The 23,196-nt window shown below is 51.8% G+C and overlaps 1 protein-coding gene across 5 annotated transcripts in view; it reads left to right on the plus strand.

The window, feature by feature from the left end:
* Positions 1-3,703: 3,703 nt before the first annotated feature.
* Positions 3,704-23,196, plus strand: part of SCMH1 (Scm polycomb group protein homolog 1) — a 63,033-nt gene continuing 43,540 nt past the window's right edge. For all 5 annotated transcript variants that reach the window (XM_065697794.1, XM_065697796.1, XM_065697797.1 and 2 more), the window contains exons 1-4: positions 3,704-3,790; positions 16,446-16,552; positions 19,844-19,928; positions 21,900-21,968. In XM_065697794.1, coding sequence (XP_065553866.1) covers positions 19,904-19,928; positions 21,900-21,968 — 94 coding nt within the window. In that variant the 5' untranslated portion in view covers positions 3,704-3,790; positions 16,446-16,552; positions 19,844-19,903. The remainder of the gene's footprint in view (positions 3,791-16,445; positions 16,553-19,843; positions 19,929-21,899; positions 21,969-23,196) is intronic.

Genomic DNA, 23,196 nt, shown 5'->3' on the forward strand with positions numbered 1-23,196 from the left:
GAGGACTCTTGAGTCGGGAATCCCTACGGGAGGATGAGAGGTCAGCTTGGATGAAGACATGCAGTAATTTGTGAAGGGGATGAACAGACGAAACAAGCTATTAGGGAAAGTATTCATGGCTGGTGGGATTAAAGAGCAACAGAAGGAAATGTTTAGAATGAGGTAGGAACAAAGGAAATTCAAACCTGTGTGGGTCTATTAATAGACATGGGGAATTTATGAACGAATCAGGTGTTTGATAGCTTCCTTAGGTCTGCCTCTGCAGAGAAACCGCATCATTTTCCTTTCGAGACTGCTGGTAGCCAAGATATTTAAACAGCATAGACTCAAAATGAACTGATTTTGTACACCTCAACCTGGATACCCCAAACAGCAGCATCCTTAAAGAGTCGGTGGAGGTATATAGCAGGCTTTTGAGATAGCAGACAACTGCTGAGACAGGAAGGGTGCTGGCATTGAGCTATTGTGACAGTCTGAAATCAGATCAGGCTGTCCAGTTTGAGATTAGAGTAAGAGGACAATGATTTATATGTGCCCCAGCTTGGTGGGGTGCTAAGCAGCAAAGGCAGCCGTGCATGTACAAGAAAGCAGCAGCTCTGGGAAGAAGTTAGAGGGGAGCAAAGCAGACCTAGTCTGCAGGTGGGAGTCTTTAACAGATTTTTAGCTTAAATTTGGGTTCTAAATTAGGGGGTTTGGCTTAAATTTGGGTACCTCTATGGGACAGCAGTGCGTACGGTGAGTAGGGTGGGTGTGAGCCCTGAACACAGCACGGTGACCCCTTGGTGCTTTGCACCCAGGCTTGGTGCTCACAGTGGATGTGGAAAAGATAGAAAGAGTTGAATAAAGCCATCAGAAACAGGAGAAAGAGACGTGTTCTAATGAGAAAATGAGTTCTTTTGCCTCAAAAGGACACTAAGAGGAAACAGGAGCTGCAGGGGTTTGCAGGATGCAGCCTGCTGATAGAGACTTGTGCTTTCTGGCAGGGGAGTGAGCTGCCTGCAGACATCTGGGACATGAAACCAGGCAATTTCTCACCACTTTTGTATCCACACAAAGGTGATTTTCCAGCCCATAAAGTATTCAGAACAGAAGCGAGCCCTTTGGGGAAGACCTACCCCGGCTGGTCTCAGTATGTGACTGCTTTGGGAAAAGGGAATGTAAGGGAGGTCCTGCCAGGTGATGAGCTGCTTGTCAGGGCTTTAAACTCTGTCAATAACCTTTCCTCCTTGCTTTCAGGAGATGGGAGGCCATTCATCCATTTCTGTGCCTTGGGAATCCTGCAGCCTTCAGCTCAACAAAGGGGGTGGCATTAACTTCCTCAAGGGAATGGGCTGGAGCGGCTTCAGACCCTACTCAAAGGCTGGCCCATGGGCAGTGATGGGAAGGTGCCTCCTCTACCAGAGACCTTGCTTGCATCAACCTCAGCATCAGCGGTGGTTCCTGGCCAGGACCAGGAGGTGCCACAGATGTGGCAGAGAACAGCAAACAGACAAATGACAGCTTTACCTTCCCTCCATCACATGTAACAACACATTTGGCAGAGCTTTCTCAGGCACAACCTTCCCAGCCTCAACCAAAGGATGCACCAGAGATGGTCCTGCTGATCTTTCAACCAAAGGATGCACCAGGGATGGTCCTGCTGATCTTGTGACCAAAGGATGCACCAGGGATGGTCCTGCTGATCTTTTGACCAAAGGATGCACCAGGGATGGTCCTGCTGATCTTGTGACCAAAGGATGCACCAGGGATGGTCCTGCTGATCTTTCGACCAAAGGATGCACCAGTGATGGTCCTGCTGATCTTGTGACCAAAGGATGCACCAGGGATGGTCCTGCTGATCTTTTGCTGCAGTTTTGACCAAAACCACACAAGTTTCCATGGACAACATCCCCACACCCCACACACACACCCCGAAATCATTCAGGGAGAGACTCAGACATTGGCCGTTCACTGCATTCACTTTGGAAAGTGTTCAGGTGCTTTCTCCCTTCAGAACGCTCGTCACATATGTCTGGGAGTCACTACAAAGTGATGCCCCCATTGCCCCAGTGAAACCTCTGGGTCATGAGGAGTCACTGTTGCCCAACAGGAGTCCTTTGCATCCACTGACCACTCACCTGAGCAGCTCAGAAGATGAGAACTGGAGCTCCAGGACCCAATAGTTTTGCCTTTCTTTCTCCAGGCAATCCAGCAAGCAGAGAGAGGCCATGATTTCGTGCTCTGTTTCCAGCTGTGCCATGACCTGATTGCTATTTAAGATGAATGGCTTTCTTTGGTCATGATACCTTAAAGCAGGACCTTCAGCACGGCAAACCAGGCAGGCAGAATATATGTGGGCAGCAAATGGGAAATAGCAGCTGGAAACCTGGCTCTGGGAATGCCGAGCCCAGACTGACAAGGATGGGAGGTGGTTATGCTGCATGGAGGGAGCAGGGCTTGGGGTGAACAGTGGGCTCTGCTATGGACAGAGCTGGTGCATGGGGCTCAATGGGATGGCAGGGGGTCGTGGGGGCAAAGGTGGCCCTCGCTACTGCCACATAGTCATAGAATCAAAGAACCATTTAGGTTGGAAAAGACTTTTAAGACCATCAAGTCCAACCCTTAACCCAGCACTGCCAAGGCCACCCCTTAATCACATCCCCAGGTGCCACATCTCCATGTCTTTTAAATCCCTCCAGGGATGGGGACTCAGCACAGCCCTGAGCAGCCTGTTCCAGTGCTTCACAACCCTTCTGGTGAATAAGGTGCTCCTATTGTCCAACCTAAACATCCCCCGGCACAGCTTGAGGCCATTTGCCCAGGTTGGACGGGGCTTTGAGCAAGCTGCTCTAGTGGAAGGTGCCCCTGCGCGTGGCGACGGATGGAATCTGATGAGCATTAAGGTCCCTTCAACCCAAACCAGTCTGGGATTCCGTGATTTCCTCTCTTAGCATTGGCTACTTGGGAGCTCCCTCACTAAGGGATGTGAGGGGGAGGTTTTGGGTGCCATGTGTAGACTCCAGTTGCTCTGCAGGGCAGAGGGGTCCATCTCTGGTCAGGAGAGGTCACCAAGGTCCACGGTGAGCTGCTCGCGCCGTTGGCTTGCACAGGGGTCTCTCTGGATGCGAGGTGCGGATGGTGCCATGAAGGTAATGAAGTGCAACAGTGATCTGGGGTTGGGAGTCAAAGGGATCTTACCCCGGGGGCACTGAGGTTCAGCTGTGGCATCTCTAGCTGGAAAGAGGGGATCTGGGGGTTGCCTGTCCCCAGGGCATCCCCAGTGGGGCCCGTCCATGCACGGGACTGTCCCGAGTGGGGATCCAGACACGGGTGGCTGTCACTCTGTGGTACTCAGAGGGTCTCTGGTGGGTGCTGGGGGTCACGGTGGGGGTCTGCCCTGTGCCCAGAAGGTCACAAGTGGGCACTGGGGGATCCATCCTCAGGCTGGGGATCATGGGGGCGGTCTGTTCATACCCAGGGTGTCCCGGGTGGGCGCAGGCGGGTCCTCCCCAGCCGTGTGGAACACGCTGAGAGGCTGCCCGTGCCCGGAGCGTGGGGTGAGCACCGGGGTCCATCCCTGCGTGAGGACCGGACCCGAATGGGGGGGTCGTGAAGACCGGACCGAGCCGGGCCGGACCGAGCCGAGCCGAGCCGAGCCGAGCCGAGCCGAGCCAATCTCAGCCCGACTCGGCTGCCCCCGAGCGCGGCGGCGGGGCCGTCCCGAGCGGCAGGGGGCGGCGCGGTGCCGCTCCCGCCTTCCCTGCGCGTCGGAAACATGGCGGCGGCGAGGGACTGAGCAGCGGCCGCGCAGGTGAGGGGGAGCGGCGGGCGCGGTGCGGCCCGGCCCGGCCCGGCGAGGCGCTGCCGGCGGCCGGGCAGGGCTCGGACGCTCATGGTCCGCGCCGGGCAGCGCCACAGGCCCCGGCCCGGCATGGATCCCTCCTGTCAGCGCGGCCCGGCCGCCGCCTCACCCGCGGGGCCCGGCTGCGGCCTGTCACCGCCGGCACCTGTTGGTGCCCCTCAGGGACCCCCTTCCGGAGCCTCCCCGGCCTCGCACGCCGCCCGCGGCCGCCTCTCTCCGGCCGGGCTGCGGCGCCCGGTGGGGCAGCTCCGAGGGGCTTTGTTGTTCTTCCAGGTGTCCCCGGGCAGGGCTCTGCCAGCGCGGGGGGACGCCCGGGGCCGAGCTCCTCCGGCGGCAGCGCCGGGCCGCGGTTACCGTGTTCCCCCGGGGGCCTGCGGGTGGTTTCTGCGGAGCGCAGCCTGCCCTGCTCCCCCTGCGGTGGGCGTTATCTGCCGGGCGCTCCTTGCGTGGAAAGGGAATCGAGACCGAGGTGCTGGAGGGTTTACCGGAGGTGCCCCCTCTCCCTGCCTGCGGGTAGTGCCCGGGGGAGGTTCGTGCCCGAGGAAGGCTTTTGGCCCTCCAGGACCTCGGTGAAAGCCTCCTGTAACCCCGGTGCGTTGGGGAGCTGGCCAGCGGTGCTCTGAGCGGTACCCGCCGCGAGGACCGTGACACTGGAAGGCGTCCAGGGTGATCCCAGGGACGGGATGGAGAAGTCCCGTAACCGCCATCCGCAGGGAAACGTCTGTGCTTCCTTCTCAGCCCCCTGAGTTGAGCGCTCGCGTAGAGCTGGGAGTAAGGCAAGATGTGAGCGTTTGTGCGCAGTAAGGTGTTTAAAAACACGGCGTCGGGCTGGCTCCTGCCACACGTTTGGCGCTTTGAAGCTCCTGTGTGACACCGTGGCACCAGTTTGGAGCCTTGACGACTAAAGGGAGAGAGTCAGAACAGGCAGCCTAAGTTTGGGATGCGCCGAGCAGCTTGGCTCTTTCTGGCCTCAGATGCTTTCTAAATTCAGCAGCTGGATCCTAGCCTCATCATTTCCATGGGTAAAGGCAGGATGTGGAGACACAGCTCCGGGGTACCCAGCTTTGATTTTTGGCTCTGTTTCTGTTTACTGTTGTTGTTGATAGCAAGCACCGTGCACTGAGTGGCTGAGAACAGCCATGTGGTAGCTCCTCCTCGGCAGCCAGTAATAGTGGGGAAAACACTCTCCCACCTCTGTTCAATTGCCTGAGCAACAGTTGTACAAAGCTGCTGTGGCTGCCTCTCCTCTTCCTCCTCGGCCTTCTCCCCTCTCTCTTCCTTCCTCTTTCTCTCAGGTTTCCTCTTCTTTTACCCTCACACTTCAGCTGGCTGGGCCTTGATGTCCCTATGCACTTGCTAGAGATCTTTGGACTATGGGATGCTGGTTTCATAACTCCCTTGTGCTTCATAGCAAGCTCGGTGTTAAACCTGTGCTCAGGACAAGCTGCCAGGGGCTGCAGGTTGGGGAGTTCAGGATGTGCCCAGCAGATGGTATGAAAATGCAGAAATAGGGGAATCCTTTACAATGGTGCTAGGAAATACAGGAAATACAGGTGGAATATGAGGTGGAATACGAGGAAATACAGATGTTTCTGTGCTATTTAAAGTATTTGTTGTATGAAAGGTTAAAGTGTGCTTTGAGAGAGAGGTACACTGACCCTCATCTTCCTCTTTTGGTGTTTACATCTTAGGAAATGCTAAAGCTGCATCTTTATGACCTGCTTCTTAGTCCAATAGTTGGTATTAAATCAGGTGGTTAGTTAATGAAAAGAAAGCAAATGTAGGGTTTGGAAAAGGAGCATGAGTGTCATCCCCTGCACATTACGAGCTGTGCCCCCTGGTTTTCCTGTGTCTCAGATTTTAATGGTGTTTGAGTCACTTCTCTGGAAACTTGGTGACTTTTGCAGCACAGTTTGGTGTCTTTAAATGGAAGGTGCTGTCGGGATATGAAGTGGTGATGTTCTTCATCAAGCAGCTGTGTTTCAGATTGGATGCGAGTAGTGTGGGTGTTGTGTCCTCGCTGTGTATCTAATTTAAAGGCATCTCTGGCACTTTGTTTCATCGCCTCGGACATAGTCTGTCTGGCGAGGACCCCAAAGCTGTCTGTCGTTTCCCGGCCCAGGATAAGATCGGGTCCACATCTGAATCCTTCCTGAGTAAAGCTGCTTCTTTTAAGGCCCTTCCTGCTGGCAATTTCACATCCTGTATGTGAAGTTGCACACATGATGCATGCTGACACTTGGGCCTCCTTGCCAAGAGAGAGAGTTTATGGGGTTTAATTGAAACCTTTGTCTTGAGCTTCAAGCCTGTTCCTTCCTCTCTGATCTCCAGGGCACATGGAGGACACTCTGCTCCTGACATCTCTGTAGTTAATTCGAAGTCTTTTTCTTCCACTTCCTAAGCAGAACAAGCTCTGTCTCTCTGCTCTTTTCACATGGGTTTGATCTCAGCCCATCTCTGGGCTCTCCTTAAGGCACTGTGGTCAGGCTGAGCTTGACAGGACCGTGCTAATGGGGTAATTGTATAAGCGGGCCCAAAGGACTCTGTTTTGGGTACATCGAAGCACTGTTATGTGAAAAAGAATGATCAGATGTTTGCATGTTAAACTGTGCATTTGTGGCAAAGGACTTGGCGTGCTCAGTGAGCTCCAATGTGTACAACCTGGAGTAGCGTGCTAGCAGCGTGGGCTCAGAGCTGGTGTAAGTTAAAGCTTGGCATGTTTGAGTCTCTTAAAGCCATAATGTTTGTATCTCACCCCCTGCCTTTGTTCTGTTTCTTTTCCTTGGCTGTAACTGAATGTAGTTTGTGATGAGACAAACAGATCTCTAGTAGTTTCCTCAACCATTTATGTTTGCAAAGTTTCCTAACAGGATGCCCCACAGGAGTAAAGCCAGAGGCACTGAGGGCAGAGTAGCAGCTCTGGCTGCCAGCTGCTTTTGCAGGGTGGTTCATTTCCTATAATACTACTGTTTTGTATAACTCAGTAGTATGCCCAGGTAAAAATCATCCCCACAATTAAACTCTCAGTGTAACAGAACTGTAACTCTGACCCCCTCTTCCAACCCAGCATTACACCCTGGTGTAGCATGTGCCCTCCAAGCTGCAGGACATGAGCAACACTGAAAAGAAGCTGCGTGTAGATCTCAGAACAGCTTCCAGCATCTGAAGGGTGCTGAAGAGGAACTCTTCATCAGGGACTGTAGTGGTAGGACAAGGGATGATGGGTTCAAACTCAAAACAGGGGAAGTTCAGGTTAGATATAAGGAAGAAATTCTTCCCTGTGAGGGTGCTGAGGCACTGGCACAGGGTGCCCAGAGAAGTGGTAAATGTGGTAAATTGCTGGCAGTGTTCAAGGCCAGGTTGGACAGAGCTTTGGGTGACATGGTCTAGTGTGAGTCATCCCTGCCCATAGCAGTGGATTGGAACTGGATGAGTTTTAAGGTCCTTTCCAACCCAAACCAGTCTGGGATTCCATGATTTGCAGGATGTCAAGTTCTAGTCCTATTTTTAATACATTTGTAAACAACTCCTTTCTTACCAAGCTGAAGTGTCTAACAGTGGAGACTTACAAAAAGCTTGCTCAGTATTTAAAGTGATAATGAGTATCTGAAAGGAGTGGGAAGCACGTGGAATCTGCTGTCTGTATCACCAGCTTTCATTGGGCTTGGAGCAAAGGGGACTTACCCACGGCCTGAGCTGTTTGTGTCCAACCAGTATGTGGTGAGCAGGCACCCGAGCACTGGGGGTCACCAGCCCCTCTTATTGCGAAGCTTTGCTCCTTGCTGCCTGTCTTGCAGAGCCAGCTCTGTTACCTCAGCTGTGAGCTCTCACCAAGCGGAAGGAGAGGTCAGAACCAGGGACATGGCTGCAGCCTGGCTGGTGCTGGAAGCTTTAATTCCCAGAGATTTCCATCTGCATTAAATGCCCTTTAAACCCCAGAATAATGCTCAGCTCTTCTGCAGAGGTTTCTGACAGACATCCCTCAGCGGATGTAGATGCTGTGGTGTACAATGGTGCAATCTGCAAGGTTTGCTGAGATACCTCCCAAACGTTTCTGCTGCTGGAGCAGGGATTTCAGCAGAGTTGGTGCCTGTGCATGGCCTCGTGGCTTTATGCACCCTCATCCTGAGTGAAAGTCAAGAATTTGCCTGTGAACAGAAGGAAGAGATTCACTTTTTTGGCTGCTTCTGCTGTTTGTATGGCAGCTTGGTCCCACAGGCCAGGTGGATGCGGGGATGTCGTCAGCTGCTGTCTACCAGCACACTTCTTGCTGAGATCTATGCAGCAGCAGTTAAGTCACTCTTGCAGCTTCACTGGTCACTGGAGATAAGGAAATGAGCAGAAATAAGTTGTTATGGCCATTACCAACACAACATAGAAGTGACTTGAGAGTTCAGTGCTGTTTGTTTCCCTCTCTCATCCCTCTCCATTTCTTGCTCACAGGTTTTTCATGCGTGTTGTAAATCAGATGGTATCAGCAGCTCAGATCCTGCCTCCTTTGGAGGTGCCTCCTCCCTGCTGACATACTCTGAGTAGCTCTTAGGTTTTCCAGGCTGACACAGTGTGAACACTCCAGAAGCTTCCCCATGGCTCAGGTTTGTTTTTAACAGCGGAAACCGTAGGAGCAGATGCCAGTGGAAATTTGTGAAGTTCCTTCTTTGCCCATGGAGAAACATGAGATTCCTCCCTCTCCCAGGGAGGAATGTCCAGTGTTGTGCAGGACACTGCTTCAGATCCCTTCTCCTGGATGCGGTGGGGAGGCAACACATTTGGTTCACAAGTTGCTGGAGCTGCGCCCGCTGGCAGTTTGCTAGGGGTAGATGCACCCTTCCGAGCTCCTCTGGAGTACTGCTGATGTTTGGCTCCAGGGAAAAGTCCTGCTGGGAAGAGCAGTTGCTTTCCAGCAAGGAATTTGTGTCTGGGATGGGGGAGGATCTGGAGGAAGCTCGAGCTGTTTCTCTCAGTTCAGCACTGACAGAGCACTGCGCAGAGGGAAAAGCCCAGCCTGAGTGAGCTGCTGACTCTTTGGATGCCATTTGCCATCACCCTCCTGCTGCCTGCCTGGAAGGGGCAGCACTACCAGTGCTCAGAACCAGCTTTTATCCATCCTGACCTCCCCTTCTGTGGTGGCTGCACTTTATCCCCTGCTCCTGGGCCTCTCTTTCCCTCCCCTGTTCCTCCCATCACGCTGAGTGTTTGAAGTGGTGGGACATGGTTCCAGCTGTGCCTCCAGCGAACGGGGGAGTGATTTGTGTTCCCTCCCTGCTCCCTCTGGGAGAGCTTCCTGGGGTGCCTGCCAGAGGCTGCTGCCTTCCCAGTGTCCCCAGCCGCAGGGAGGCCTTAAGACCCCAGCCAGGCTGCACACACATTGTGGGGGGGACAGGGACAAGCTCCAGGCAAGAGCCCAGGCTTGGCTGTGGCTCCTGAAACACCAACCACACCATGCTGCTTTATGTCCTTGAAACCAGCTGGGGTGCAGAGGTGCCTGTGTTAGGGTGAGGTTGGCTCCCCAGCTTGGGTTGAATGTGTTGTGAGGGCTCTGCACAGTGTTAGGGCATCACCTGGTGTCCCCTCCGTGCTGCCACTGCAGGAGTGCCTCCCCTCCCTGCACCCCTCTGTTGCTGCAGCGTGGCCATTCCTGCCCGAGTGGCGCATGGAAGGGAGAAGGAATCCCTGCTCTCTGCATGCAGGGTGTTACTTGAGGCAAAGTGAGCAGGCAGAAGGGCTTGGTGTGGACCAAGGAGGAAGCTGCACCAATTGCACTTGCTAAAAATAAGCTCTCCACACGCTGCCTCTTTGCTTTGGGGCTTTTTTTGGTCTTGTTCCAACAAATTAAGACAAAAATGCTCCAGCCCATCAAATCCTGCAGTGGTTGTGTGCTCTGTGATAGGTATGTGCTGATGAAGGAAGGTTGTTTCAGTGTCTCTAGAAGTGACCTTGAAGGATTACCCACACCCAGTGTTTCCTAGAGCTTTGCCTAAGCTGTTCTTAAAGATTTCCAGTGCTGGTGATTCACTTTCCTGGGCAGACTCCTGCAGTGCCTGACTGTTTGGATGATTAAGGAGCTTTGCTTGATTTCAGGCTGGGATTGCTTTGCTTTAACCCCATCATTTTGACATTTCACCTTCTCTCTGGCAGGCTACCAAAGAACCAAGCTGTGAATGTAAGACCAATCATTTGTGTAGAGGCTGATCTTCCTTCCCCCCTTTACCTTCTGTGTGCAGTGCCTGCTGGCTCTCCTGTATTTAATTACACATCTGTGGTGGCCAGGAAGTCCATGTCCCAACTGCTTGGGTTGTGCTGGCCGTAACAGTCCTTGCTCTTTGCTGATGTCAGTGAGAACATGGTGCTCGAGGTGAGGTGTGTTTTGTTAACCCTGAACATCACAATTCCCCCATTGTCTCAGGTAGCACCTCTCAAATGTCTTGCAGAGGTTTTGCTCACTTACACGTTTTATCAAATCAACAAGATGACCTAAAAAGTTCCAGGACTTCAAAACATCACCTAGAGCTGCCGCTGTTGATGCTGAGTAGTGTCACTGTGGCCGAGTAGGAAGAAGCAGAACGTTGTTCATTGTCAGGGGTGGGTTTTGTCTCTTCTGCCTGTGTTTGAGTGTTCTATGAAGTGTGCATCTGCAGCTGATGTCCCATCCCTCTCCAGGCCGCCAGCATTCTCATAACATTTCTTCGTACCAGTCATTGCTGGAATTGTCAGGATGCATTTCAGGGCGAGATCTGCAGTTCTGCTCTATAGGCTGTAATGGTTTTCCTCACAAAGGGTTTAAAAAGGGACAAGGCACTCTCAGGTCGTTCCTGGGATGAGAGTTACTCGTGGCAGAGTCTGGATTCTTGCCCATAGAGCAGGAATGATACTGCAGCTGTCTGCATTGCATGAAGAGTTCTGTAACAGTTACCCTGCTTCTTACTGTGTTTTCTAGCTACTAGTATGTGCCAAGTGTTAACTCCAGGGCTCATGTTTTCCTGCCTTGTGGTGTTTTACCAGCAGTGTGTAACTGTTCCTGCAGCCCCATGAGGAGAGACCACAGCAGCAAGAGTGCACGGTGCATCTACAGAGCCCCTGCCCTCCTGGACATCTTTGCCATGGTCATTTTTAGCCTCTTTGTGTTTTAAACCTCATAATTTTATTGGCGTTTTGCTTCTGCAGAAGTCCCTGGTGAAACTTTTCACTATTGCCTGTACCTAGAGCACATTTGTGTTGTCCAGCACTTGTTTGAACACTTCTGGTGGCTGGATCTCTCTGCAACCTGCTCAGAAATGCCCTCCTGGGCTGGGCAGTGGTGTCCTGGTGGCCACTGCACACCTCCGGCACAGTTTCTGGTCTCTGGCAAGCTTGTGCCTGCCTGCACAAAGACCACGGAGACATCCTCATCTTCAGCTCATGTCCCAGGTTGTTGGTCAGGCTCGTGAAGAAAGTAACTCTGGGGTCTCCAGTAGAGTGTGCTTTCCAACCCAAACCACTCTGTGATTCTCTGTGCCCTCCATGGGCAGCCTTTAACTTTTGCACTGCTTTCTATTTGTGTGGGGGTTTTTTATGAAGCAAAGCAACACTAGTCCTAAAAGCACAAGGTGTGAATTCCTTCATCTCCATCTTCCTGAAGAGGATTTGAAGGGCCAGAGTGTTCACAGGAGTGTCAGATACAGAATCATAGAATGGTTTGGGTTGGAAAGACCTTAACACCATCCAGTTCCAACCCACTGCCATGGACAGGGATGCCTCACACTAGGCCATGTCACCCAACGCTCTGTCCAACCTGACCTTGAACACTGCCAGGGATGGAGCCACTTCTCTGGGCACCTTGTGCCAGTGCCTCACCACCTTCACAGGGAAGAGCTTCTGCCTTCTATCCAACCTGAACTTCCCCTGTTTATGTTTAAATTCATCACCCCTTGTCCAATCATTCCAGTCCCTCTCCAGTATCCTTGTAGCCCCCTTCAGACACTGGGAGCTGCTCTGAGGTCTCCACGCAGCTTCTCTTTTCCAGGCTGAACAGCCCTAATGTTCTCAGCCTGGCTCCATACAGGAGCTGCTCCTGCCCCTGGTTGTCTTCATGGCCTCCTCTGGACTTGCTCCAACAGCTCCATGTCCTTCTTATGTTAAGGACACCAGAACTGCACTCAGTACTGGAGCAGGCGGCTGTAAGTCCCAGCTCATCTGTAGAAAAGGCTGTGCTGAGAAGACTCAACATGTTAAGGGCCTTCCTTTTGGCGCACTCAGGCCAGACTCACCTGGGTGAGATTTAAGCCCTTTCCTCTCTCTGTTTCTCTCAGTCTGAGTATCCTGTGCCTGGAGCTGCCAGACATGTAGTTTTTATTGCAACCTCTTAAATGTTCATGGAGAGCAAGGTGATCACTGCACACAGTGATACACTGCAAGATGTTTCTGTTCTGAGCCAAGGCCCATGCTGGGTTGGTTTGGTTGGGGTCTTTTAGGAGAAGGAAATGGGAATTTTGGGAATCCTGCAAGGTTTTATTTTGTTTCCTCTGCAGTCATGAGAGGTGGTAACTGCTGCAGCCTCCCTTGTGGTGCTGAGGGATTCCTGCCAGTGGTCTCTGGTTTTCATCCTCCCTTGAGCTCATGTGAGCAGTGTCTGATGATCCAGCAGTCACTTGCTGGGACGCTGGCCCATCTCCTCTTCCCTCCAACCTGAAGGTGTTCAAAAGTAAGTCAGAAAGTTGATGTTTCCATCATGGAGACATGGTCTGTCCGAAGTTTTGGTATGGTTTTGTCTCTCTTAAAATACGTTCTCCCCTGAGGCTTGGCTCAGGCTTAAGGAAGTGTGTTGCTCATGAGCCCATCTTCGAGACACCTCAGTGTCTTAACACCTTTCACAATAATGCTTTGCTGAGGAGCCACGTATGAGGTCTGGAGTTTATCAGTCCACTTCTTACATGGCAGAAAGATAAAATTAGTTCCAGAGAGGGAGGGATGTTGGAAACAACAGAAAACCCTTCTGGCAGAAAGAGGAGTTATGGTTTGCAGCCAGCAGCTATTTCAGATCACACAAGAGGATCAGTACTCGAGATGGAAATACCAACCTTCAGTTTTGCAGTGCTTCTTAGTAGTATGAAGGTGTATGTATGTGTATGAAGGTAAGGGCCCTCCAGAGCTGACAAGGGGAGATGCTTTCAAGGTGCCACAGCTTCATCAGCTTTTGTTTGGAGCTGCCAGAATGTGGCTTTGCATGGACCAGGAGAAATAAAGCTCGAGTCCTGTCCAGGAGGATGGTAACAGGAAGGTGGAAGGAAATAAACCTGTTGGTCAAGATAAATTCCAGCTCACTCTTTGAACTTTGCAGCTGCTCACTCTTGGTAGTTTCCTTCAGGCACCGTGTAAGTGTTTGGTGTTTGGTATTAGTACCCCTTGGCTGTGGCTGCCACCAGGGAGGCTGATGCTGGAGTTCTCTGCTGGTCCCTGGCTTCTGCCCAGAGGCCCAGGTCACTGGGCTGGATCACCAGAGCACAGCGTGAGAAGTGCTCCAAGGGCTGGAGCGAGGCTGAGAGAGCTGGGCTGGTTCAGCCTGGAGGAGAGAAGGCTCCTTAAAGGGAGACCTTAGAACAGCTCCAGTGCCTAAAGGGGCAACAGGAAACCTGGAGAGGGGCTTTGGGCAAGGGCCTGTAGGGACAGGCCAAGGGGAATGGCTTGAACCTGCCCGAGGGGAGACTGAGATGAGCTCTTAGGCACAAGCTCTTCCCCGTGAGGGTGCTGAGGCACTGGCACAGGGTGCCCAGAGAAGCTGTGGCTGCCCCATCCCTGGCAGTGCTCAAGGCCAGGCTGGACACAGGGGCTTGGAGCAAGCTGCTCCAGTGGAAGGGGTCCCTGCCCGTGGCAGGGGTTGGAGCTGAATGAGCTTTGAGTTCCCTTCCAACACAAACCACTCTGTGATTCTATGATAAAACCATGATTTTAGACCAGCAAAAGTTCTGATGTCTGCCGGCCAGGCAGGAATCTGAGGAGCTAAGACGGGTGTGGAAACCAAAGGAGGTAGAAGTGTTCCAAATCCCGTGCTGACAGCCCTCATTTCTCAAGTAAGCTGGAAGTGCCCCACCATAGCAATGAGAATTGGCAATAAAGAGCTGTTCAGGGAGCAGGACGAGGTGGTTTCTCTGCATCTGCTCTCATGTCTCTGTGCCTGTTTCCTCATTGGGTCAGGGTGCAGCTGGCTGCTCCCATGCAACCCATAGTGCCCATAAGGGCTTCCAGAATGGAGCTGTCACAGGACCCAGCACAGCCTGAGCCCCATGTTGGGAAGCTGAAATGGGAGCACTGCTGTCACTCCTGATGGGCAGGGACTTTAGAGTGCTGCCCTCTCATTTCCCAAGGTAATTTATAGGGAAGAACTCTTAATATTATCGGAAAAATTGATAATATTTGATGGGAAGATCCCGATGAAGGAAAAGTTGAAGCAGAGGTTCTGTGGAAGGGGTTTTAGGAGCTGGACTGCTCATGGTGCTTGAGACCCATGTTCATGTGGGGAAACAAATCAACGGCCTTTTGCATTATGAGAAACCATCAGGATTCTCTTGTTGCTGTCCCATGGGATTCCCAGGCAGCATCATTCTCACAGTCCTTTGGCAATATGCAGAGTTTCCTTCTTCTTTTCACCTTCCTAATCTGTGGCGCGTATCCGACCCCATAAAACCATTTTCCAGCCTCGCTGTTGGGAGTTTTCTTCCTCTCCTTTCTGCAGACGTCTTGCCTGCTGGCAACTGCATTGTCCAGAGAGGTTTGAAGCTTGGCACGCTGTCAACAAAACTTCAGTTGCCCTTTCAGTCAATCACGGTAGTGTTGTGAAGTGCCTTGGCCTCCAGCCCATGGGTCACCAGAAGCTTCCCCATATAATAGGAAGTCCAAACAACCCCAGGAAACCATTCTGATGTGAGTGGGACCTTTAGTGGAAGAAAGAAGTGCTTAGAAGAGACATTAAGAACCTCAGCTTTAACTCCTTTCATAATTATGCACTCCAGAGGAGCAGAGGCTTTGAGGATAAAGAGATTACATGCATCTGATGAGGTCTGGGGAGATGTGACAGCAGCTTCTACCCACACTTTCTCCCTTTTCGTTTTACTGCTGTTGCAGTCACAACATTGACTGGAAGGATATTGCAGAGCAAGGCTGCCTCATAGCCGCGAAGGTCCCTTGCAGCCTGGCACAGGTAAATTGGATCATTCTTCCCTAAAGGCTGATAAGGATGAGCTTTTGGAAGAGCAGTGCGGGAAGGACTTAATTAGATTCAGTTGCATGTCCAGGATGTGTGTGCTGAGGGATGTGGCTGCTGGAGAGACCAGCCATAGGAGGTAGGGACACCCTGGGATGCTCTTCCCATCGCTGCCTGGCTCTGGGCTGCCTTTATCTTTTGAATAAGGAAAAGGAAAATACATCTGAGGTGTAAATCTCAGTGTAAACCAGTGCAGGGGTAACAAAACCAGGTCTCTATGCTGGTGTCCTGCCTCTGGCTGTGACCTGATGCTGGTAGCCAGGCAGGAGTGCTGGAGCTCACCTTTCTCTGGCCAAAGCTGAGCTGGAGCAACTTGGTCTGGTAGAAGGTGTCCCTGCCTATGGCAGGGGGTTGGAGCTGGATGATTTTAGGTCCTTTTCAACCCAGATCAGCCTGTGATTTAACCTGCCCGAGGGGAGACTGAGATGAGCTCTTAGGCAGAAGCTCTTCCCTGTGAGGGTGCTCAGGTGCTGGCACAGGGTGCCCAGAGAAGCTGTGGCTGCCCCATCCCTGGCAGTGCTCAAGGCCAGGTTGGACACAGGGGCTTGGAGCAAGCTGCTCCAGTGGAAGGGGTCCCTGCCCGTGGCAGGGGTTGGAGCTGGATGAGCTTTAAGGTCCCTTCCAACCCAAACCAGGCTGGGATTCTCTGAAAATGCAGGAGCTGATGGGGTGATGCGGGGTCAGGATTTAGGGGTCTCCCCACTTTACACTCAGCTGTTCCTTGGGCTGGCAGTGCCAGTGGCTCTGTGCTCCGATGCGATTACAAATGCGGGTTTGCTTTTGAATGTCTTTGTACTTTTTTAGTGTTACTTACTGACTTGCCTTGATAACAGCTTCCATGAGAATATTATCAACACCATGTTGCATGTCTGTGAGCTTCCCATACACAAATTTCCCTCTCCCTGCTATACACTTCCAGTGTTTCAGTGTTACAGTTTGCCCAGCTGCACTGGGGAAGGGAGAATTTGACATCCCCAGTTCACTCCCTTCATGCTCTTCATTATTTATATGCCTCTCCTGTGGTCTCTCTTTTTTTTTTATTCTTAATCAGCTCTAGTCTTTTAAATCCTTCTTTGTGTGATAGTTTCATTCTACAAAGGCTGAACTAGTTTGTAGCAGCTCGGTTGATGTGATCTTGCTCATCTCCAAGGTGTTTAACAGCACCGTGTACCCATCGCAAGCTGCACTTAAATTGTGTCAAGTCCTGCGCTGCTTCGCTGTGGGAAGGGGGAATGTTTGTTGCAGCTGCCTTTCAATTTAAATTTGGATGTTTTAAATGAATTAAATATGAACATGAATAATGCAAGCGGTAACCCAGCCTTTCTGCAATGAAATGCAGACTTCTTCATTTTGTCTCTCTGCTTCCAGGTTTTGATATGCCGCAGTGTTTGGACTGACTTTGGTGGCTTGTAGGAGTGATGGGGAACTAGAGCCCATGACAGTTCAGAGGAGCCCCTGGCACTTTTGAGATCTCGGTGAGTGGAAGTTGTTTGAAACTCTGGGAAAGGCACTTTACCTGCTGCAAAAGGCAGCATGTCAGTTGGCCTTTATAGACTGGAAGGGATTGAAATCAACTTGCACATTGAGCTGTTCTTTGAGGGTATAACCCTGAAATCAACACCACGTAAAACTGCGGTGCATGCTTCCAGGATTGTCTTGCTGTCTGCAAGCATGAGAAATACAGCGTTGGAAAAAGAGGGAAGTTTTAACTGGGTTACACAGCTCTGTACAAGTGTCAGGTTTGGAGGTGGAGTATTGCATGTACTGGGCTGGGTAAACCTCCAGTGCTTCATTTGGTGCAAAAGTGTCTCTGTGTCATTGACCCAGCTGACAGGGTCTCAGCAGGAGGGTGTGTCTGGGGTCACTGTCCATGCGAACAGCTCGCTTTTCCCCCTCAGATACCACACGGTAGCTTCTGCTATTCATTACTTTAAGATTTTTTGCTAGTCTCCAGTCCCTGAGCAGCGCACAGGCCACATCCACCCATCCTGCAGTGCCTGTTCCGCTGATTGCTTTCATCCCTCTACACTGAAGTCTGTCTTCTTCACTGGGGTGTTTCAGGCTTGCTAAAGCCTACAGGGCAACTCCACTTGCCTTCCAGTCAGGTGTCAGTGAGATGAAATCGTAGGGTATTTTGGGTTGGAAGGAGAATGGCTCTAAGCTGAAAGGCTGAAAGAGGAGAGACTGAGATGAGCTCTTAGGCACAAGCTCTTCCCTGTGAGGGTGCTGAGGCGCTGGCACAGGGTGCCCAGAGAAGCTGTGGCTGCCCCATCCCTGGCAGTGCTCAAGGCCAGGTTGGACACAGGGGCTTGGAGCAAGCTGCTCCAGTGGAAGTGGTCCCTGCCTGTGGCAGGGGTTGGAGCTGGATGAGCTTTAAGGCCTCTTCCAACCCAAACCAGTCTGGGGTTTTATGAATTTCTGGACTTTTGTGGTCCATCCCCATGTGCAGAGCTGGGGGGAAGTTAGACCCAGCTTCAGGGTTGGACCAGACTGCTCAGGGTGGTACCCAGGAATACTTGGAGTGTATCCAAGGATGAAGATTTTCCAGCTTTGCTGGGCAGCTACTGAATGAAATCACAGCCAGTGGGAATCGCCAAGCCCCGTGTCAGTAAAGCCCAGCTTATACCAGTTGCAGGAAAGCACACAAGCTGTGTCTCTGTGGGTAAAGAGCCTTGTGCAGCACCTGGTCCCTGTCCCTGGAAGGCTGATGGCTCCCATCTGCACTGTGCAGGGCTGGTGGGATGAAGACACTCAGTGTGGAGTTTGGCTCCGGCTCTTTGGGCATTACATATCCCTGAGGCACAATAGTTACTTACCATGGGGTTCTTCATGTTTGAGTCATGATTTTGCAGGATAAAACCATGTGCTGCCGTCCTGTGTTGTGAGAACGTTTTTGGCAGCTGATGGTGCGTGGCGCTGGAGCACTGCAAAGGGTGGCAGGAGCCAGGCTGGGACGATCTCCTTTGGACAGTTTCTTGGGAGCATGTTTTGGAGTGTGCAGTCCCCAGGCTGGCACCCTCCACAGAGCTGGAGTCCCCATGCAGCCCAAGTCACCTCCTTTGGGGAAGAGTCACCTTCTTTTGTTGTTTTTTAAGAGGAGCACCATTTAAATGCCTCATTCTCCTTCACCACATGCTGTGAGCCCACTGGCTGAGGGACCAGCACCCTTTTACACATAGCTGGACTTACTCCTGTTGCTGTCTGTGTGTGGGTAGGGGGTGCAGGAGTTTCACCTCCCATGCCACAGCCTGAGCATCTCGCACACAGCCAAACACTTCAGCAGGGAAGGCTGCACATCCCTGCGGCAGGGCTCTGAAGTGCTCAGGCTGAAGGAGCTTTTCAGAAGCATCTGAGCAGCACAGGAACACCCATCCGAGGCCAGACTCATGAGATTTATGATCCGTGTTTAGGTACTTGAGCCAGGCCCATGTCTGAGCAGAGCAAAGAGCAGAGGTGGGGAGCCAGAGATGGTGAATGCATGTCTGGTGCCTTTACATAAACCCCTTTCACCCTCGGGGACTCTCTGTACCATGACTGCTGGCTTTTAATAAAAATGCCTGAAGAAAATGATGAAGAGAAGCATTAAAAGTTGTAAATAAGCTTTCACATGTAGATTACCTTCTGCTACTGAAAGGAAAAGAAACTTTGCTCCATTCACAAGTGTGCACAAACAAACACGCTATTTATGAGAGAGGCAGTGAGAGACTCCTGTGTGCCTTTTGATTTGGATTAAAAAACAACCAGGTTGGCTTTTTTTTCCTTTAGCATTTAATATTCCTTTAGTATTTTCCATGTCGGGGTATTGCTCAATGTTGCAAGCACTGCACTTCAAGGCTGTAGTTTGTAGTTGGGTTTCCAAATCAAAGCCTCTCGCCAAGTTGGATCTGTGAACAACCTTTGAAGCAGAAACTTGTGTCCCCAGCCAGCTTCCTTGCACATCCTGCAGCCTGACTGCCCCACTGTGAGCAGCATGGAGTGAGAGTCACACAATTCATCTTTCATTAGTTAGGGCAGTGTCAAACATGCTCTTACCACTTTCCAAAGGGCTTGTTTGTGGCTCAACCATCCATTTTGGTACCGGGCTTCTTGGATGTGTCCAGCTCTCGCCTCCCCACAGCTCTTATTTTCAGTACCATTCCTCTAAGCAGAAGAAGAATGCAACTGCTCAACTGCTTGTTCTTGCTGGGGACAGTGCAGCCAGTTTTCCTCCAACCAGGAGAAGAGGAAATGCAGCACCACTTGGCCACTGATTGCAGTCCTAACAGCAAAAATGTTTCCTGGCTCTTTGTCCAATTTCTCATCCTTATTACCCAGAACTGCTGTGAGCAATTTGAATTGCAAGTGGTGAGCTGGGCTTTGCAGTGCTGCTTTGCCAGAGTTAATGTTGTGTTTCTGTGTGGTTTCTTCCATACCTTTCAGCTCTGCCTCCCTTTGTTAGTGCTGGGGAACAGCCCCGCTCCGTGCCACGCACCCACCCAGGACCCACAGCAGTTAACACAGACACTGTTATGTTAACACTGGCATGTGCTCCTCTCCCTGAGTTATGCTGCTCCCACTGCTGTACATTTGAAGTTGTCCACATATTGGAGAAAGACTTGTAGATTGAGGGGGGTTGGAATGAATTGTCTGTGTTCAGTAGGAGATGTTCTGTGCAATCCAGGGTGAAAGAGCATCTATTTTCTCCCCGCTGTGTGATTAGTTAATGTTGCACATGACTGTGTGCTCCAGAATGGGGAATGGTCTCATGTGTATTTCTTTTCTCCTAGACATCTTCAGTTATCCAAAAGGCAGCCAGTCCCAGGGTAAGGACAGCAGCAGGTGATAGAATGCGGAAACCAGGCCCTCAGAAAGGTGAGCACTGATGCTTGGCACAGCCGCAGGCCCGGGAGAGAGCTGGTGCTGAGCAAAGGACCCAGCACAGCATGAGGACAGCAATGGGGTGGGAGCACAGGGGACGTGTGGGCACAAGTTTGAGCCACTTGTTTCCCCAGCAGCGTGCAGAGAACCCTTCACCCAAGCAGGTGGAGGAGGAGTCCCTTGCTGGGTGCACCCCTGCAGCTCATGTGGCGCAGTGCTGGGCAGTGAGGGTGTTCTGGTGTATGAGCACACACCATCTGCTTGTGCTCCCAGCGTGAGGCAGACAGCTCCTGTGCTGGCACAAGCCTTCCCCTTCTAATGAGGCGTGAAACCAAAGCCCAGCCTACCTCGTGGGGATGGCATCTGGTACTTTACCTCTGGCCACCCGAGTCTCTTGCCTGTTCCACACTGCAGCAGCCGCACGTGCACTCCCTATGCTCCCCCCAACTCAAGTGGGAAGTTGTGGGGCTGCTGCAGCTGAGCTGCTCGGGCTCCTTGTGCTTAAGAGGACTATTGATTTCCTTCAGCCTTGTGCCACGCGTGTGTGTTGGACCAGGGTGATCTCATCACATGTGCCTGGGAGGATGGGGGAAGGGAGCAGCTTAGGGGATGGAGCATCCTCCGCAGTGCTTTGTTCACATCTGCTGCACACTCACCAGGTTTATTGCAGGAGATTTCTGTGCTCCGTTTCTCTCCTCCCTTTCTTGTGTTTTAAACATCTTTGCTTCTCTGGTGGCTCCTCTCACAGAAGCATTATCCCCTTCCAACCACTGCTTGTCCTTTAATGAAGTGCAAATAAATGAAGGCGAGCAGGGGATGGGGGAAGCGTGCTGCGAGGCAGCTGCAGGGCTGGGAATCAAAGAGCCCCGTTGATTGTCAGCACTGTGGCCTCCGGCCCGGCTGCACACAGCTTCTTCCCTGCCTCAGGAGCAGGATGCCTCAGCCCAGTGCTCTGGGGTCTGTGCTAGGCCATAGGTTACAGCAGCAACACTTGGGTTTGTGTCCTACTTACCTGCTGTTTTAATAATGCATTGAACTTTCGCTTGTTCTTCATTTGCCTGCAGAAATTCTTGCTTCTCTTGCCCTCTCTGCTGCTTTTCCTGCCTGCTTAATGAGGAGGTTTGCATGTTAAAGGTTAAGAATAAAATAGAACTTCTCTAGCAGAGTATGGCAAGAGGTTACTTAGAGTGCACAGATGCTGTTAGAGTTATCCAGCAACACCGAGAGGAGCCTTACCTATCCATGGGGGCTTTTTTGCTTCTGGCTTAAATACTTTGTTCCTTTAGTCTTGCTTTCTTGAGGAAATGGCAGAATACTGTCCCTCAAGGGATTACATTTATAGGAAGGGTGTCCTTCCACCCTTTTCATTCATTTCATACAATCCCAGACTGGTTTGGATTGGAAGGGACCTTAAAGCTCATCCAGCTCCAACCCCTGCTGTGGGCAGGGACACCTTCCACTAGAGCAGCTTGCTCCAAGCCCCTGTGTCCAACCTGGCCTTGAACACCCTGTGCCAGCGCCTCAGCACCCTCACAGGGAAGAGCTTCTGCCTAAGATCTAAGCCGAACTTCCCATGTCTTGGTGTAGTGAGACCCACATGAGCCAGTTTTAGTGGCTTTTGCATTCGTTCCTTTCAAGCATTGCCACTTCTTCATGTAGTTAAAATGATGGAGCTTCCCCAGTTTGCTGCTTCTTAGGTTACTGTGTGCCGTTGTGGGAGGACACTGGTTGGTGAGGACTAGGCAGAGAGTAAGATGCAAATGCAGATACCTCAAGTTGGGCCTTCTCCCTGCTTCAAGCACACCCCATTGGTTTAGACAAATGATCCATGTTACCTGGGTCGTGACAGGGCCAGGGAGGGCACTGCTCTCCTCTGAAGTGCCTGCAGAGCCCGTGCCATGGGCAGATAATGTTCAAGAGCGTTGCCTGCTTTCACTGACACAAACACTTTGTCTCTTGTCTCAGCCATAGACTGGAAAGATGGTAAAAAGCACAAGTACGGCCGCCCATCAGAGTCCCCCTCCCAGTACCAAGGTAAGAGAGCTCCCTGCTCCCCTCTTCCCCTTCTCCCCTTCTCCTCTCTTTCTCCCCCCACCCCTTTTCTCCCCTTCTTTTTCTCCCTCTGCCCCTCTCCCCTTGTTTTTATTTTCTCCTGAAAGCTTTTTGAGTTGTTGGGAAATGGGAAACTGCAAACGCCAAATTAGATTACAGATAAAAACTGCTTTTGGACAGCCCTCATGTGCGTCCTCATGTGGTTAATTCTGACCACGGTCAAAACTGGCCGAGAAGACACTGGGGTGAGCCCAGAGCTGAGCCAGCCCATTTGAAACCAGCCAGGATCCAGCAGATCTGTTTCTTCCTCTGCTGCAAGTGCTGAGGGGTGACTCTGCCCTTGTTTTTCCATGCACTTGGGGCATAAGGAACCTCTTACTCTCCATACACTCCTCTTCCATGTTCACAGCAGTGGCTAGCCCAGGTCTCACTGTTGTAGGAGAGACATGGTATGACCCATGGAAGGAGCCCTAGAGCAGCTGCCAGTGCTGACACAAAAGCTGGAGAGGGGCTTTGGACAAGGGCCTGTAGGGACAGGCCAAGAAGAATGGCTTGAACCTGCCAGAGGGGAGACTGAGATGAGCTCTTAGCCAGAAGCTCTTCCCTGTGAGGGTGCTGAGGCGCTGGCACAGGGTGCCCAGAGAAGCTGTGGCTGCCCCATCCCTGGCAGTGCTCAAGGCCAGGTTGGACACAGGGGCTTGGAGCAAGCTGCTCTAATGGAAAGTGTCCCATGTCATTGGAGATGAGGTGTCCCCAGCATGGGCAGGCTGGGCTGTGGCCCTGTGCTCAGCTCCTGCCATTCCTCGAGGGGGATGCAGGTGACTTCCAGCTTTAGGAAGTTCATGTAAGGCTTGTGTAATTTAGTAAATGGTTTTAGGGCCTGTATTTTATTTACAGAGTATAAGAAGGTGATGTCCTTATGCCCTTACATTCTGCCTGTCTCCTTAAGGGAGGCGATGTCCATACTTCCCATCAAGTAGAGAGCGACAGGAAACTACACAATTGCCTGAGCTAAGCCATTTTAGCAGGAAATATGTGTTTGCCTTTGGGAATTCTCTTCTGTGTGTCAATAGAGCCCTTAGGAGAGCTGTAGTGGCTGCTGTGCCTCAGGGGGTGGCACTCAGGTTGGTAGTTCTCTGGCACATTGTGGGCCACCATCAGGCCTCGCCATTCGCTCTTGGGGCATCTCATCTGTTCTTGTCTGCCCTTA

This window comes from Lathamus discolor, chromosome 18, assembly GCF_037157495.1.
Source record: "Lathamus discolor isolate bLatDis1 chromosome 18, bLatDis1.hap1, whole genome shotgun sequence".
In the NCBI taxonomy this organism is placed as follows: domain Eukaryota; kingdom Metazoa; phylum Chordata; class Aves; order Psittaciformes; family Psittacidae; genus Lathamus; species Lathamus discolor.